Source organism: Mytilus edulis, chromosome 5, assembly GCF_963676685.1.
Source record: "Mytilus edulis chromosome 5, xbMytEdul2.2, whole genome shotgun sequence".
NCBI lineage: Eukaryota > Metazoa > Mollusca > Bivalvia > Mytilida > Mytilidae > Mytilus > Mytilus edulis.
In genome coordinates, this window is record NC_092348.1 from 2,235,440 (window position 1) to 2,252,328 (window position 16,889).

Consider the following 16,889-nt stretch of genomic DNA (forward strand, 5'->3'; position numbering starts at 1 on the left):
TCAGATTGCTTATTTAAGTTTTATTTTCTATTTTAAACCTTATTTATTGTACTCCTAATTGTATAAAATATCTGCAGCATTACAGTTTTTGTTTATCTATTATAATGTTTGTCTTATAATAGCTAGGTCACACATTCACGGATTTGACGCCGGATTACCTACGGATAGGATCCGGGATCATTGGTGGCAATCTGTAGATATCCGTTTTGTTGTCTGGTCATACGAAGTAGAACTTGTATATCCTTGACACTCTTTAAACATGCGCAAAGTTTGACTACAGATCAAACGACCGTAGTAGCTTCTTATTAAACCATGTCAGACCGTTCTGATCCGTGTTAGTTCCTATATATTCGTACTTGTTCGTAGGACAGAATGATTAATAAGGCTTGTTTCTGAGATCAATGTACTAGTTTCGGAGAACTATGTACTAGTACGGTGACCTCAACATTGTAAATAACACTTCCCTTCGAAATCTGTTATCAAAAGGTCCGAAATATCGTGAGCCTAAATCCATTAATTGGAAATACAACTTAAAATGTTGATGAATCCAGACGAGGATTTTGCAATGCAATGAGCTAAGCGCGAGAAAGAAGACGTAGACAATTTTTCCGAATGGATTAAGGCGGTGAGGTCGTTGATACAAATCAGAATAAAGAAACTGAATGGGTCTATCAATGCCCATGCTACGTCAATCTTTAAAGAACTAAATGTTGCAAAACAATTATCCTACCTCATTGACAAATATGTCGTTGTCCCTGCAGATGAAGTCCCAAACAACATCGTTTTGTGTGTAAAACTCATTACATTTACTGCTTGATAAACGAATTAAATATTGACAATATACTTGGAAACTCAACATATACCCTCACGACACTTACCAAAGAGGAAGTCTTGGATAATCATAGGTCTGTTCTGTGTTCCTTTGGCATTCCAACCAAAGATGAAGAACTGATTATTCCATCACTGTATTGGATACCTAAACTACATAAATGTCCTTACAAACAACGGTATACTGAAGGTCTTACAAGTGCTCCACGAAATCTCTTTCTAAATTATTAACAACTATTTTATCAGCAATCTAAGTTATTGTGAAACTGCATTCTAGAGGTGGCGTGAATCAGATGTGGATACTTGTGGATAAAAATTCCAAAGTACATACAATCTAACTCTCTTTCATCTTGCAATAATGTTAAAACATTTGACTTTTCTACACTTTACACAAGTATTCCAGATTCCAAACTAAAAGACAAATTGAAAGAGTTGGTATTGCTTTGTTTTATAAAACAAAATGGCCAACGTAGGTACAAGTATCTCGTCCTAGGGAGGGATAAATCTTACTTTGTAAAGGATCACTTTCATTCAAACAAAAAATCTCTGAAACTGACATTATCAAGATGCTTGATTTTTTCTATTGACAACATATTTGTAACGTTCGGAGAACGTGTTTTTCAACAAACTGTCGACATTCCAATGGGAACCAACCCTCGTCTTCCCGACTTGGTTCTTTATTATTATGAGGTTGGTTTCACACAGGAGGAACTTATTAGGAAGAAAGATAAGATATTAGCAATATTCTTCAATTCTACTTTGCGATATATAGATGACGTTATTTCACTAAATATGTGTGACTATGTTGAATGCATCTATCCGATCGAACTAGAAATAAAGGATACACCAGATACAATTAATTTTTAGCAAGGCGTTGTCTGTTTGTTTTCAATTTATGAGTTTGACTGTTCCTCTGGTATCGTCCGTCCCTCTTTCAAAGCACGTATTGGCAAGGATACAGTACGATTTGTTACTAATGTATCATGGATCGCCACGATTTCGTTACGTTGCAATACCGAAAGCTAGGTATCAACCAGGGTTCTGAAAGTCTAATAGGTTTAATACATTACAACACGACAGAATACGGAATACTGAGATTTTTTTTTATTTTCGTCTTATAGGTTTGATTCGTTGGTACCAATTTTCATGGTTTGCAAAAAAACCTTGCATTTTTTGTAGATATTTGATTACGTGATTCTTCTAAAGTCTGGATACAAGTTTATAGAATCTTCTTTTTTCGTTGAACACTCAAATTCGTTATTCGCCACGAATAATAATGAATCAGCAGTATTACGTATGTAACGTCGACAAACTGAAATAAGGCTTGAGTATTAGTACTCCAAAATCATAGGACCCTTCTTATTCAGTGCTTTGACTTTAAGGTATACATAATGATAATCCAAAATGAATAATCAACAACTGTGCTTGCAATTAATTGGCTGCAATTGGATATTGATCTGGCAAAAAATGACAGGACGGGGACGATGAACTTGATGACAGAGACGTAATAATAATGAAAATTTATAAAGCGCCCTATTTAAAAAAAAAAAAAAAATTACTCTAAGACGCTGTACATTCACTTAGTAATTAAAACAAATCTATAACAAAAACATAAAAAATAAAACGTACATCGTGTCAGATTCAAATACTGAAATAAAAAAAGCCTACCATAAAATAAAAGGTCAATACGAAAAACATGTTAAAACAAAGAATAAAAAATTTACAATAAAGGTTAAACGCATGCAAAACAAGCAAAAACCCTAAATCGAAATAAAAAAAAGTCAAAAAAGCCCGTAAAAGAGATAAGAATTCAATCTGATTAAAAAGCAATGAGATAAAGATGAGTTTTTAGCTGAGATTTAAAACATTCTAGGGACTTGCATTGTCTTAAACTGTTCGGGAGATTGTTCAATAAAGATGCCGCTGTCCAATCAAATTGTCTTTCACCGTGAGTGTTCGTCCTCATTTTTGAAACGGTGAGAAGTTTTGTGGAGCTTGAACGCAAAAATCGGTTTGGAACGTGAAGATTGACTAGTTCTCGAATGTAAGCAGGGCCAATGTCATTCGAAGCGCAGTACACATAAGTCAGTATTTTGTATTGTAGTCTATATTGGACGGGTAACCAATGTAAATCAACAAGTATCGGTGTTATATGTATGTTTTCCTGTCCTGGTGATAAGACGAGCTGTTGTATTTTGTGCTTTTTGTAATCTGTTCAATGTAGTCTGGTTGATGGCGTTCAGGACAATATTCCCATAATCAAGTCCGGATGTTACTAGACTGGTCACTAGTGTCTTGTCAAGTTTTGAAAAATAGTTCAACCAGTTGTCTAGCGGCTTGATAACCATATACACCTGTGTGTCGTCCGCATAGCAGTGATATGTCATGCCATGGCGACGGCATATTTCACCTATTGGCTTCGAGAAAAGACAATTTCGGGCCTAGCACGGAACCTTGTGAAAGCCCGAATTTTAGATGACATTTCTTCGATGTAGTTGTTCCTTTCACCACACGCTGATGTCTATTCGTAAATTACGACTTAATCCATTCGAGAGTGTAACCAGTTATGCCATATGTAAATTACAGACGTTTTAGAAGAATTCTGTGATATATTACATCGAATGCAGCGGAAAGGTCCAATAGCACCAATACTACTGATGACTGTTTAGCCGCATTTATATCATGATGTACTCTCGCTAATGCAGTTTCAGTTGAATGACGTGGTCTGTATGCTGACTGAAGTGGATCACACATTGAGTTAGAGTCCAAATGAACATCTAGTCTCTTATCAACTACCTTTTCTACACTGGTCTAGTTTTTGTAAATTTCTGAATCAAGTCCCGGTTTTTTCAGAAGAGGTCTCACAAGAGCCTGTTTGAAGTCTGACGGCACGATTTTCTCATCAAATGATGCATTGACGATATCTGAAATTAGTGGCACGACAACATCGGAACACTGTTTCAAGAGGTTCGACGAAATAGAAGCAAACTCGCAGGACTTGTTCGAGGCTTTCTGAATGATAGTTCGTTTCTCGTTATTGGTTGTGTGTTTGAATGACAAAGGTGTACCAGTGAATTCAACATCGGCCTGTAGAAATGCAATGTTATCATCCTTTACTACGTTTTAGTATGTTTGTCCATCTCTTATTATTACAACCTTATTACCGAAAAATCAGCAAATGAGTTTGCCAGTTCTAAATCCGAGGATGAACTTGGCAACGGGGTTTGTTGTTGTTTACCCATGAGATGTTTAGTTAGTTTGAATAACTGTTTGTGATCATTTCTGCAATTCTCAATTTTAGAAGAGTAATAGGTTTCCTTGGCGATATATAACAGTTCACCAACAGTTCTACACTTTTCCTTAAAAATTTGATGATGAACTTCCAATTTCGAATCCCGCCATTTTCTCTCCGCTTTTCGCTTATCTATTCTGGCATTATTAAGATCGTCTGAATACCATTCTGTATTAGGTCTTAAAACAACTGATTTGATCGTGACTGGTGCGAGTTCATCAAAGATATTGGATAAATTACCTTGATAATGTTCGACAAGTTGCTCTACAGAACTATCTATTCCAGAACATGAAAAATAATCTACAATGTCCTTTTTAATTTCCTTCACGTCGATCTCTTTGCACTTTCTCAAAAATTTGTCCTTGCGCATACTCTTTGGTTTCTGGCATGCTAACGTTGCATGAACAGAAAAATGGTTACACACTTGGTTACCTTGTGCATCACTGATGTTCGGACGCTGAACGTTTGGAACCCCGTTTAATATCTGACTGTCTTTGTTCGTAATAAGAAAGGTCTAAGATATGCCCACCTTCGTGTGTGGCATCTTTGACATGTTGTGTAATGTTACGATCTTCAAGACTCTTACAGAAACGTAATGCGTCTGGATCGTTGAGATTATCAAGGTGGAATTTGAAATCTCCGGTGAAAAGAACATTATGCGCAGGTACTAGAATAGTATTTTGATCAAGATATGATTCCCATTCCTCAAAGAAAACAGTATTGCAAAAATCATTAGATTTGGATGGTGGGGGTCTGTATATTACACACAGACGAAAATTGAGATATTCAGGATGTACAGAGAACTCCATATGCTCAAAGTGAGTAAAATCTTTTTCATGGACGTTCAATCATTTTATGCCAATACCCCTTTGAACACAAGTGCTATTCCACCGCCTCGATGATCATTACGACTGTGATGTATTTCTCTGTATTCAGTTGGTACTAGGTCTTGAACAACACCTTCATCAACATCAGAACCAAGCCATGGTTCCTGAATAGCCAGAATATTTAAATCACGAGATGTCACAAAATCACAAATGGCTAGAGCCTTGTTTTCAAAAGATCTGCAGTTTAGAGAGGCAAACAGCATGTTACTTTAAGAATAAGTTCTGAAATTGAAAATGATATTCACTGATGCAAGAGTTATTAGGCGATCAGAATTTCTTCACGTGTATGCCCCAACAGGTATGTGACCTACACATGTCATGATATTACTTGTTGACGTTGTATCAGGTGTGCTTACTTTGATACGATTAGAGTCACAGTTGTTCAGATATACGATGTTTTGTAAGTTTATGCCACTTTGACTATATGTATTTACCTTGAAATATATATTACCGTTCAAAGCTGTAATTTGTCGTATCACAGGAGTTCCTGCACGTAGAGGTGCTAGGAGATTGATTGTATGGTTGACTAGGGACTGACTTCTCTATCCATGACCAAATTGAGTCCCCCATAACTGACATGTGTGCGGACAGTTTAGCTAGGTTTAAAAACTTTGAAAGAAAAGTCCTAAACATATTTTAAATGTTGCAGGTTCCAGGATTACGAATAACACCATATAGTACAGATAGACAGATTGATAATTTATTTAACGCAAAACGCAAAAAAAAAACCCATAGAAATGACCTTTAAAGGGAATAGGTTCAAAAGGAATTCATTGCGATGCCATGCTTATAAATCTTGTTTTGATTATTATTTTTGCTTAAGTTTATATCTAGCTATTGTCATTTTAAGTACATCAAAATATCTTGGGCAAAGCCAAGAGAACATACATATATAACTTTAATCACAACTTATAAACTTTTCAGACAATGAGATAGATAAAATTAAAGTGATGCATCAAAATATTACAATAATAAACGCATGGACATGCTAATAAGGACCGAGTGTCTTTAAAAAACGTACAGGGTGTCAGAAAAAAGACACAGGGCGGCTAATAGTATATTTTATTTCTGATATTTGTCTATTATTTCAGGCCCAGACAATGTGTCACTACCAACAGTCATATCCACTGGTGAGTTTTTTGTTTACTTTATAAACAATACTTTATTTTGTTATAACTTATATGATAATAACATAGTAGTAGATATTTAACATTACTTGTTTCTATTTATCTATCCTGACATCGTAATTCACTAATTCATAACCACAATAACGCTCTTTTATGGATATAGAGAATTCCATGCATTTCTTGCCTTTAGAAAGAGTGTATTTGCCTATTACAGCTTCCACATTTTGCAGTAAAAACTATATTACATTGAGTTTAAATCTTTGATGTACTTCATTTCATTAAACTTGATATGGGAAATACACATATTGATGTGTATTTCCTAACCAGCTCAGAAGATTAACCTATAGAAAAACAAGATTCCGCGAAATATGAGTATGAATTAAAAACACAGATATATTATACCCAGATGCTCAATTTACAAAATTATATACACTTATACTTATATAACCAAACTTTCAAGACGACTAGAACTATTTAATTAATCATTACATCAGTTGTGCTTTGCATACGATATAAAAATAATGAGATGTTGTACGATTGTCTATAATCAATGTCATATAACACTAAGACCTTTAACAGGGCGAATACCACGTACCCTTAGAGATCTATGATAGGTCTATCATGACATTATAACACAATTCAATTGAGAAAACTTATGGCCTAATTTGATAGCAAAACAGTTGAATACATTTGTTATAAGATAAAACAATGGAAGTTAATTCAAATTATAACTATATATTGTACCAAAATGTGTTCCTTTGCTCAATACAATTTGATGTTTTATTTTAAGCTGGCTTTGCTTTAATGGAAGCAATTTTTACCCTTTAGCGTTCAAAATTTTGATTTTTCATCTGTTTAATCTAGATATTCTCATCAACCTACATATGGATATTTATATTACAGTTAATCAGATGACAACTTCTACACCCTCCTGTGTTGACAAGAATCCCTCTGCCTGTGCAGAAATCGGACCAGATGTGTGTACTTTGCTTATTGACTTTTCCAAGGAAAATTGTGCTCACCAGTGTAACTTATGTCCTAAACCTGCAGTACCCTCAGTACAAGTTACAAGTATGTTCTCGTTACACTGTGTAACGTATGTCCTAAATCTATCATCAATACAAATAACAATAGATATAGGAAGATGTGGTGTGAGTGCCAATGAGACAACTCTCCATCAAAATAACAATTTAAAAAAAAAAATTAAACCAATATAGGTCAATGTACGGCCTTCAACACTGAGCCTTGGCTCACACCGAACGACAAGCTATAAAGGGCCCCAAAATAACTTGTGTAAAACAATTCAAACTGGAAAACCAACGGTCTAATATATATAAAATAAAAAAACGAGAAACGAAAAACATGTATAAATTATATAAACAAACGACAACTACTGTACATCAGATTCCTGACTTAGGACAGGTGCAAACATTTGCAGCGGGATTATACGTTTTAATGGATCCAAACCTTCTCCCTTTTTCTGAAACAATAGCATAACATCACATCATAGAAACACACACGATAAAATATCAATTGGCAGGCTTAACTCAATCCAAAAACGTACATTAATACATTATAAACGAATAAATTTGACCTGCGATATCTGAATGCACAGTTAATAAAATATAAGGGAAAAACATTCAAGGCCAAAAAGCAAACAAACAAATCCAAACAAAGCCATGTCAAGACACCACTGCAACATATTTAACCCTTTCGAAAATATTCACTTTAGAAAAAAAACGGATTTAAAAAAATACAGGTAAATCTTGAAGTTTATACAAATGTAGTAAGAAGAAGTGATGACAAGTATGTTCACATAACAATGTGTAACTTATGTCCTAAACCTTCACTACAAAATTATAAATAACAAATATGTTATCATTACAATGTGTAACTTATGTCCTAAACCTTCAGTAACATCAATACAAGTAAAAAGTATGTTATCATTACAATGTGTAACTTATGTCCTAACGATTTTGGTCTAGATTTTGCTCGTTAACCAAGGAATTGTGATCGTGTGAAAGCAGTGAATTTTGAAGTTAAAGCTTTCAATTAAGGTTGCGTTGTATGAAGTCGAGTTTGTAGCAACGTGAAACTGACTGACAATGTATTGTTAATTTTAAACGCCACTTGAAGCAGTCTTGGCCAATTCGGCAGTCAATTTTTAAACAGGTTCACATGCACATTATGGTGTCAGATTAAGATATTTACCAAGATCATATCAAATTGAACACATAAAATTGAGAATGGAAATGGGGAATGTGCCAAAGAGACAACAACCCGACCATAGAAAAACACAACAGCAGAAGGTCACCAACAGGTCTTCAATGTAGCGAGAAATTCCTGCACCCGGAGGCGTCCTTCAGCTGGCCCCTAAACAATTATATGCTAGTTCAGTGATAACGAACGCCATACCAATTTCCAAATTGAACACAAGAAACTAAAATTAAAATAATACAAGACTAACAAAGGCCAGAGGCTCCATACTTGGGACAGGCACAAAAATGGGGCGGGGTTAAACATGTTTGTGAGATCTCAACCCTCCCCCTATACCTCTAGCCAATGTAGAAAAGTAAACGCATAACAATACGCACATTAAAATTCAGTCCAAGAGAAGTCCGAGTCTGATGTCAGAAGATGTAACCAAAGAAAATAAACAAAATGACAATAATACATCAATAACAACAGACTACTAGCAGTTAACTGACATGCCAGATATAAAACATAATATATTTTGAAATTGATAAGGTATGAAAGACAGAACTATTTACAAAATGTTTTAAATTGTCTTTTTCAACATTATCCAAGGTTTCGTTTATCATTTTGCCAAAAAACAGCCCTTTAATGTAGGTGTTCAAGCTAATGTTGTTACATATTATCCATCTGCCGTTTGCACCAAATTTAAAAAAAAAGATCAAGTGAAACAACTGTATACACACATTAGGTAATGTTTAACCATAAATTATGTATTGATGCAAAGACGGTTGGTAACTTATGATATAATACATTCAATAACATTTTATACGACATATTTTAAGCAAATTATGTACTATTGATGATATTTATTTTAAGCACCATCACCAAATGGTTATGTACTATTGATTATATTTATTTTAAGCACCATCACCAAATGGCTATGTACTATTGATGATATCTATTTTAAGCACCATCACCAAATGGTTATGTTCTATTGATGATATTTATTTTAAGCACCATCACCAAATGGTTAAGTACTATTGATGATATTTATTTTAAGTACCATCACCAAATGGTTATGTACTCTTGATGATATTTATTTTAAGCACCATCACCAAATGTTTATGTATTGATGAAGGGAGTGACTGGAGTAGGAACATATCCCCCTGGTGTTACTGATTTGTTTGGATTATGGAACTCAACTAAGACAATTAATGAATTCCAAAAGGAAGCCAGGGCACTGACATCAAATTTCCCAGGCCATTATAAGCCAATATTGTCAAATAACTGGACATTTCTTTGTTTGGATAAGGTAAAAAGAAAAAAAAGTCCCATAAAGAGAGTGCTTTAGTTATGTTCATGATGTTAAGGGATCTTATCGTTTTTTTTTTGGCATATTTAGCATATTATGGTAGAATTAAACTTGACTACTATTTTAGCTAACAGTACCATAATAACTTTTTGTTAATGTTATTTTTCTGCGAAAAAAATCTCAAAACTTTAAAACTTATTAGGAATGATTTGTCGTCATGGAAATTTGATCTTTATGTCCAAATTTAGCTTTATGAAATATAAAAATATACAACAGTAGTATACTGCTCTTCAAACGAGAGATTGAAGTTATAATTATTTTTTGAGTTCAGTACGATCTTTAAAGATTGTACTGTTATCGGCGTATATCCTTCACCGAAAGAGCATCTCAATCACTTAAGGGTTAATAGACATACAAGGCAAATTAAAAAAAATCAATAATATAATTCTAAACTTTTATGATGAAACGAAAAACTAGGATTTCAATTTGGCAATGATATAAACTGTTTTAGAATGGTTTCACAATTTAGTATTGAATAATAAGAATTTTGCTATTTTTGTCTCATATTTATTTTAACCAAATGCACAAAAGAGGGGCGAACGATACAAGAGGGACAGTTAAACTCATAGATCAAAAATAAACTGACAATGCCTCGGTTAACAACGAGAAAAAAAGACAAATTATAGTACAAACACACAACATAGAAAACTAAAATCTTAACAACATGAACCCAATCAAACACTGGAGGTGCTCGTAAAGGGTGCCCTGATCCTGCTCCACATGTTGGACCCGTCGTGTGGTTTATGTTATTACAAACCCAGAAAAATAGTCTAATTCGGTAGGCCATATTCATGAAACCCTTTATGGGCAATCAATACAGTTAAACGTTAATAATAAATAACATCTAAAGCCAATGCATTCATATGTACTATAATAATATGCATCACTACTTTCAAAATTTGACCAGTAACTGTATTTTATCAAATAAAATGACAAACAAATTGCTGAAGTGACAGTATTTTATTTATTATCATATTTTTTTTAAGAATGATCTGGACCTTTAGAAATGTGAAAAGCAATGAAACAGCGACGTGTCCTCTTTATGAGCAAACAAACTCTCTCTGACCGACAAAAATTTCAGACAATAAATCATTCAGACAAACAAAAAACAGTTTGGCACAGCCTACATTTTGTAAGGTTACCTTTTCTTATTTCAATAAAATGATAGAAAATAAAGTATAGAAAAAATAATCAAAATATATTACAGGTCAGGGTATCCATATACAAAAATGGTGTAGAGAAAGCTTTCATGTTGTTCAATGCTACAGGATCAGATAAGATGAGTTGGTTTACACCTAGCAGAATCATAGATTCGTCATGGGTTGATTTGCAATCTACAACTAAACAGTATTTTGCAATGTCAAAGTAAGTATTAATACATTTGATAAGGTTTCAATTTCTCAGATACTAAAGTAAATGTAAACGTATGTTAAACCTGTATATACTGCATGATGCATTCTGGTTTTATATCCTGATACTTAGTGTTTGTGCATATATAAAACTGTGTATTGAAACTGTACAGCTCAGGTTTTATTTTTAATTCTTGCGGGAAAAGTGCTGAATGAGGTAAGATCGAGTATGATGTTTGTTATAGTTACTGGCTATCTACATAAATACAGCACTTATAGATGTACTTTTGTTTGAATTATACTTTCGGAAGAATCAGTGCCCCCTGGGCATTAAACATTTCATGAAAATTTTAGTTATCTGTAGATATTTTTATTTTAACAGAATTCCTGAAGACATCCATAGCTGCTGGTTTGTTTAAACTGACTTTGTCAGATTCTAAAAATAGTTAATGCATTATCTCATATTCTTCATATTTGCTTCACTATAAATCAATTTTCTAAATGATGTAAATGTCTCTTGACTTATAACTTCTATATAACTTGTCAGAAATGTACATTCAACAACAAGGTTACAATACATAACACATTATATTATTATTGAGATCTATATTCCTAAAGCATAATGATATAAATTAAATGCATCATCCTCAGTAAAATAAAAGAAAAATATTTTGCATATGTTTCAATTATCAATGAAACCATTTCAGAGATCCAGATTTCCTCAGAGAATTCTATGCCAGTCAGAATGCTGATAAATCCAAATGTGATTCAACTGGTTGGATGTTTATATCTACAGCAAACAGATGCTTTCTTGAAACTGACAAGAAACCAGCTTTCTATTATGCTCCAGATCAGACCTCAGCTCATTGGGGATATAGTGAGTCTTCATTCAATTATAAGCCTATGAAATTCTTTTAGAAAATATTTTCTTTTATAGAATGTAAACTTTCTGCAATTTTTTTTTCTTTACCATCTTAATTTAAAACAGACACACCCCCCAAGATAAATATTGTTAAGACGGATGGTGACAAATATGTTTATAATTTTTACTCATCAGCTCGCTGCTTCATATTTCTTTCTAATAAGAGCAGTGTACACATCTTTAATGTAATTTGTCTTCAATTATAGACTTGGAAAAGTTTCAAATCCAAGTACAACTAGGTAAAGTTACACAGCTAAGTACAAGTCTTAGATGTAACATGCGTTTTGATTATTTATTTTGCTTTAAAGATACTTTTAGATAAATTGTACATTATTTTCTTTATTTTTGTGGGTACTAAGTAGACATACAATGAACAATGACTAATTAACATCTAGATTTATACAAAAATAGAGGTATCACTACTATCTCTTACTTTTTGTAGACAATCGAAAGTTTATCATGATCTGTTGGCCTAATTTTACAATGTGTTAAATTGTGGTTTGTCATTACGTCGTTTGATCGTTTAATTGTTGAACGTTACTTTTTCCTGATTGTAGCTGTTTTGCTGAGTGTAAATTCGCATTGGTATGAGACGTGCCACGGTTCCTTTCTATAGGAAGTTCTCGTATTTAGTTTTGATGAAGTATTTGTTATACTCGTCGGATTTTGTCATGTTTTATCGTTTGTAGTTGTAAATCTTATTTTTTCTGTTGTGTTCGTTTGTTATGGAAGAAAAAATTAATCATCCAGTTCATTAATAAGATTTTTGTTTGGTTCAATTAAATTTATACAATATATTTGGTTTACATTTTGATTAAGAAGAAATACCAACATAACTAGATAAAAAAAATATTCTACCACAATTTGATATCAATTAGTATTTATTTTTCATGTTATATCAACATTTCAAATCTTATCTTGAATTCTATTCTAACTTTATCCTATAAGTTGGGAAATCTTTAGATATTCAAATGTAACGTCACTTAAATTTGTGCGTTTATCGATTTAAGATTATTCATCTATCCGTTTTTATTTTGTAGTTAGTCATTAGTTTTATCATTAATATTTATTATATCCTGGTACCTGTGATAGCTATTATACAAATTTACAGTTTGCAAAAGTATGAATTATTCTAAATAATTAGGTTTTTCTTATCTCAGGCAGACAACCTTAGCCGTAGTTGGCTTATGTTTTGAAATTTTTGGTCTTCGGTGCTCTTCGGCTTTATACATTTTTTGGTTTTCGAATTTTTTTTCATCAACGCTTTATTGGTTAGTCTTGTGTAAACGACCCGCGCGTCTGGTGTATTAAGTTTTAAACCTGGCATCTTTTGTTAGCTATTATTCTTGTGTTTTTTCTGTCCTGTATGTTCTCCCATGTATTTTTATTGTAGTATTGTATTTTTATTAAATGTCCTGTACCAAGTCAGGAAAATGGCCACTGTTATATTATAGTTCGTTTCTGTGTGTGTGTTACATTTTAATGTTGTGTTTCTGTTGTGTCGAAGTTCTCTTTTATTTGATGTGTTTCCATCAGATTTAGTTTGTAACCCAGATTTATTTTTGTCTCAATCGATTTATGAATTTTGAACAGCGGTATTACTACTGTTGCCTTCATTCATATTCTACTTTTCTGTGGCGTTGATACATTCATATGACGCATAGTTTATTTTTCTATTGGAATGTATTTTAGTTTTGTCCAAAGGTAACTTGAGGTGTTACTGGCTATTCTTAGGTTGTTTACATGTTAAAATGGACTGTGTTCTGAGTGTTCGTGCATTTTTTTGTAGTGTATTTCTGTCTCGTTATGTTGTTAGTTAAGCGGTATTTTTCATAAGGCATAAAACCAGGTTGACCCAACCATTTTTTCTTTTTTTGGGTTTATCTTGGTTTGGCTTTCTTTTCAATTTTTACATTAGTGCATTAATGAATGACGAGTCTAGCGTGTTTAATGTTAAGCCTGATAATTTTATAACTATTAGCTTGTCGTAATGTTCTATTGTATTGTTAATTTGTGAATTTCTCTATCCTGAATGTTTGACCATTCATTTGTATTGTAGTCCTGTCATGTGATGTTATCGTTTTAGTGTTACATTTTACTTTGCCATGAAAGCGGAAGGTTCGGCTTGCCACAACACCAGGTTCAACCAACCATTTTTGAAAATGTCCTGTGCGAAGTCAGGAAAATGTAGTTCGTTTCTGTGTGAGTAGCATTGTCGTTTTGTATTTTGTTGTGTCGTTGATTGCTCCTATATTTGTGTTTCCGTAAGTTTTAATTTGTAACCCGGACTTGTTTTTTCTCCATCGTTTTATTACTTTCGAACAGCGGTTTCCTTTATTTGATTCCTCTTATAGTGTATGTGTTTATCCAGAGTTGGATTGTGACCTGGATTTGTTCCAGTTAAATCAATGTATTACTACACTACAAACCGCTCAAAGTCTGAATTGACCAGTTTTTGTGCTCGACCAGTAAAATCGAGCACACATTTTACTCGACTAGTCTCGACATTGTCTCGACTGTACTTTACTCTACTTAAGTGTACTCGACTAGGTCTCGACTTTACTTAATAAGTCTGATTCAGTACTTAATGATCTTTGTGTAGTCTGAAATAGTCTTGACCAAGGCTTGACCTGTCTCGACCTGTCTTGATTAGTCTCGACCTGTCTCGACTAGTCTTGACCTTCAAATTTAGTTTTGACTGGTGTAAATCCGCCCATCTAACTAAATTAAATATTGATCTTACAAAATTTAAGCTTATTAGGTAGTTTGATTTATTGCTGTGAAATGAAAGAATTTAATTTAAAAAATTATTATATAAAAATTCAGATAGGCATCTTTAATTTTTTTTATAACTTTTTCAAATCAACTTGGATTTTCATCAAACTATGCAGCTATCTTAGATAGATATCAAGCTTACTGAATCCCATTTCATTTAGTTTTTGGTTGTATTGCTGTAAAATTTAAGAATTAAAGTAATCTTGGTAGAAAAAGCTAGGATTTGCAATTCGGACAAAATAGGGATAGTACACTTTAATTTTTTTATAACTTTTTTAAATCAACTTGGATTTTCATCAAACTATGCAGCTATCTTAGATATATACCAAGCTTACTGAATCCCATTTCATTTAGTTTTTGGTTGTATTGCTGTAAAATTTAAGAATTAAAGTAATTTTGGTAGAAAAAGCTAGGATTTGCAATTCGGACAAAATAGGGATAGTACACTTTAATTATTTTTATAACTTTTTCAAATCAACTTGGATTTTCATCAAACTAGCTATCTTAGATATATATCAAGCTTACTGAATCCCGTTTCATTTATTTTTTTGTTGTATTGCCGTAAAATTGAAGAATTAAAGTAATCTTGGTAAAAAAGCTAGGATTTGCAATTTGGACAAAATAGAGATAGTACACTTTAATTTTTTTCATAACTTTTTCAAATCAACTTAGATTTTTATCAAACTCTACGACTATCTTTGCAATATATTGATCTTACTGAATCACAGGGTGTTATTTAGTTTGGTGTATTTCTGTCAAATTTAAGAATTTAATTAATCTAGGTCAAAAAGCTACGATATTAGAAATATATCTTTCCTCATAATTTGGGAAAAAGTATATATAAAATAGTTATATAATTCCTTTAATGTTTTATTCCTTTTGATATATATTATATAAATATATCAAAAAGTTCTTCTGATTTGTGGTGATTTATAAAGCAATACCTTCTGCTTGGGGCAAACTTATTAAAACGATCACATCTACCAGAGAGTTTTAAATTCTAAATAACATTTATTCAAAGTTGCAACATCCTATTAAATCTAAATCGCAAGGCTTTTTTTAATTCACAAGATAAGTAATACATGAGTTTAAGAAAAGTAGTGCTTTCTTTTTACCTGTAAAACTCACGTGTACTGATGTAATTAAATAATGTATAGTGCCATGTCATTAAATTTGACAAAAAAATATTTTAAGATTTGATTAAAATAAATTTATACTGTAACTTTGGAACACATTTCTTTTTTTAAAAGGTTATCAAGGATTGTCATGAAAGTTCATGATTTTAACCAAAAAAAAGGTTGTTTATTTTGTTTAAGCTGATTGAAAAAGTTATGAAATCTTAAAAAAAGACACCTTTATTTTTGGTTAAAACAAAAATTTAATATCATTTATATATTATGAGGAAAGATATATTTCTAATATCGTAGCTTTTTGACCTACATGTAGATTAATTAAATTCTTAAATTTGACAGAAATACACCAAACTTCATAACAACCTGGGATTTAGTAAGATTAATACATCACCAATGTAGCTATATAGTTTGAATAAAATCCAAGTTGATTTGAAAAAGTTATTCAAAAACTTAAAGTGTACTATCTCTATTTTGTTCGAACTGCAAAATTCTATCTTTTTTTACCTAGATTAATTTAATTTTTAAATTTGAAAGCAATACAACAAGAAACAAAATAACCTGTGATTCAGTAAGATTGGTATATATCTAAGATAGTTGCATAGTTTGATGAAAATCCAAGTTGATTTGAAAAAGTTATAAAAAAAATTAAAGTGCACTATCTCTATTTTGTCCGAATTGCAAATCCTTGCTTTTTTAACCAAGATGACTTTAATTCTTAAATTTAACAGCAATACAACAAAAAACTAAATGAAATGGGATTCACTAAGCTTGATATCTATCTAACATAGCTGCATAGTTTGATCAAAATCCAAGTTGATTTGAAAAAGTTAAAAAAAAAATTAAAGATGCATATCTGAATTTTTATGTAATAATTTTTATTTTTGACATATTGTAAAATTAAATTCTTTCATTTCACAGCAATAAATCAAACTACCTAATAAGCTTGAATTTTTTAAGATCAATATTTAATTTAGTTAGATGGGCTGATTTACACCAGTCAAAACTAAA

At 32.3% G+C, this 16,889-nt stretch overlaps 1 protein-coding gene across 1 annotated transcript in view; it reads left to right on the forward strand.

Moving 5' to 3' along the window:
• LOC139522748 (uncharacterized) overlaps nt 1-16,889 on the forward strand; it is a 59,422-nt gene that overhangs the window by 24,738 nt on the left and 17,795 nt on the right. Inside the window, exons 6-9 of the mRNA XM_071316253.1 lie at nt 7,038-7,205; nt 9,437-9,642; nt 10,910-11,067; nt 11,759-11,928. Of these exons, the coding sequence (XP_071172354.1) occupies nt 7,038-7,205; nt 9,437-9,642; nt 10,910-11,067; nt 11,759-11,928 (702 nt within the window). The remainder of the gene's footprint in view (nt 1-7,037; nt 7,206-9,436; nt 9,643-10,909; nt 11,068-11,758; nt 11,929-16,889) is intronic.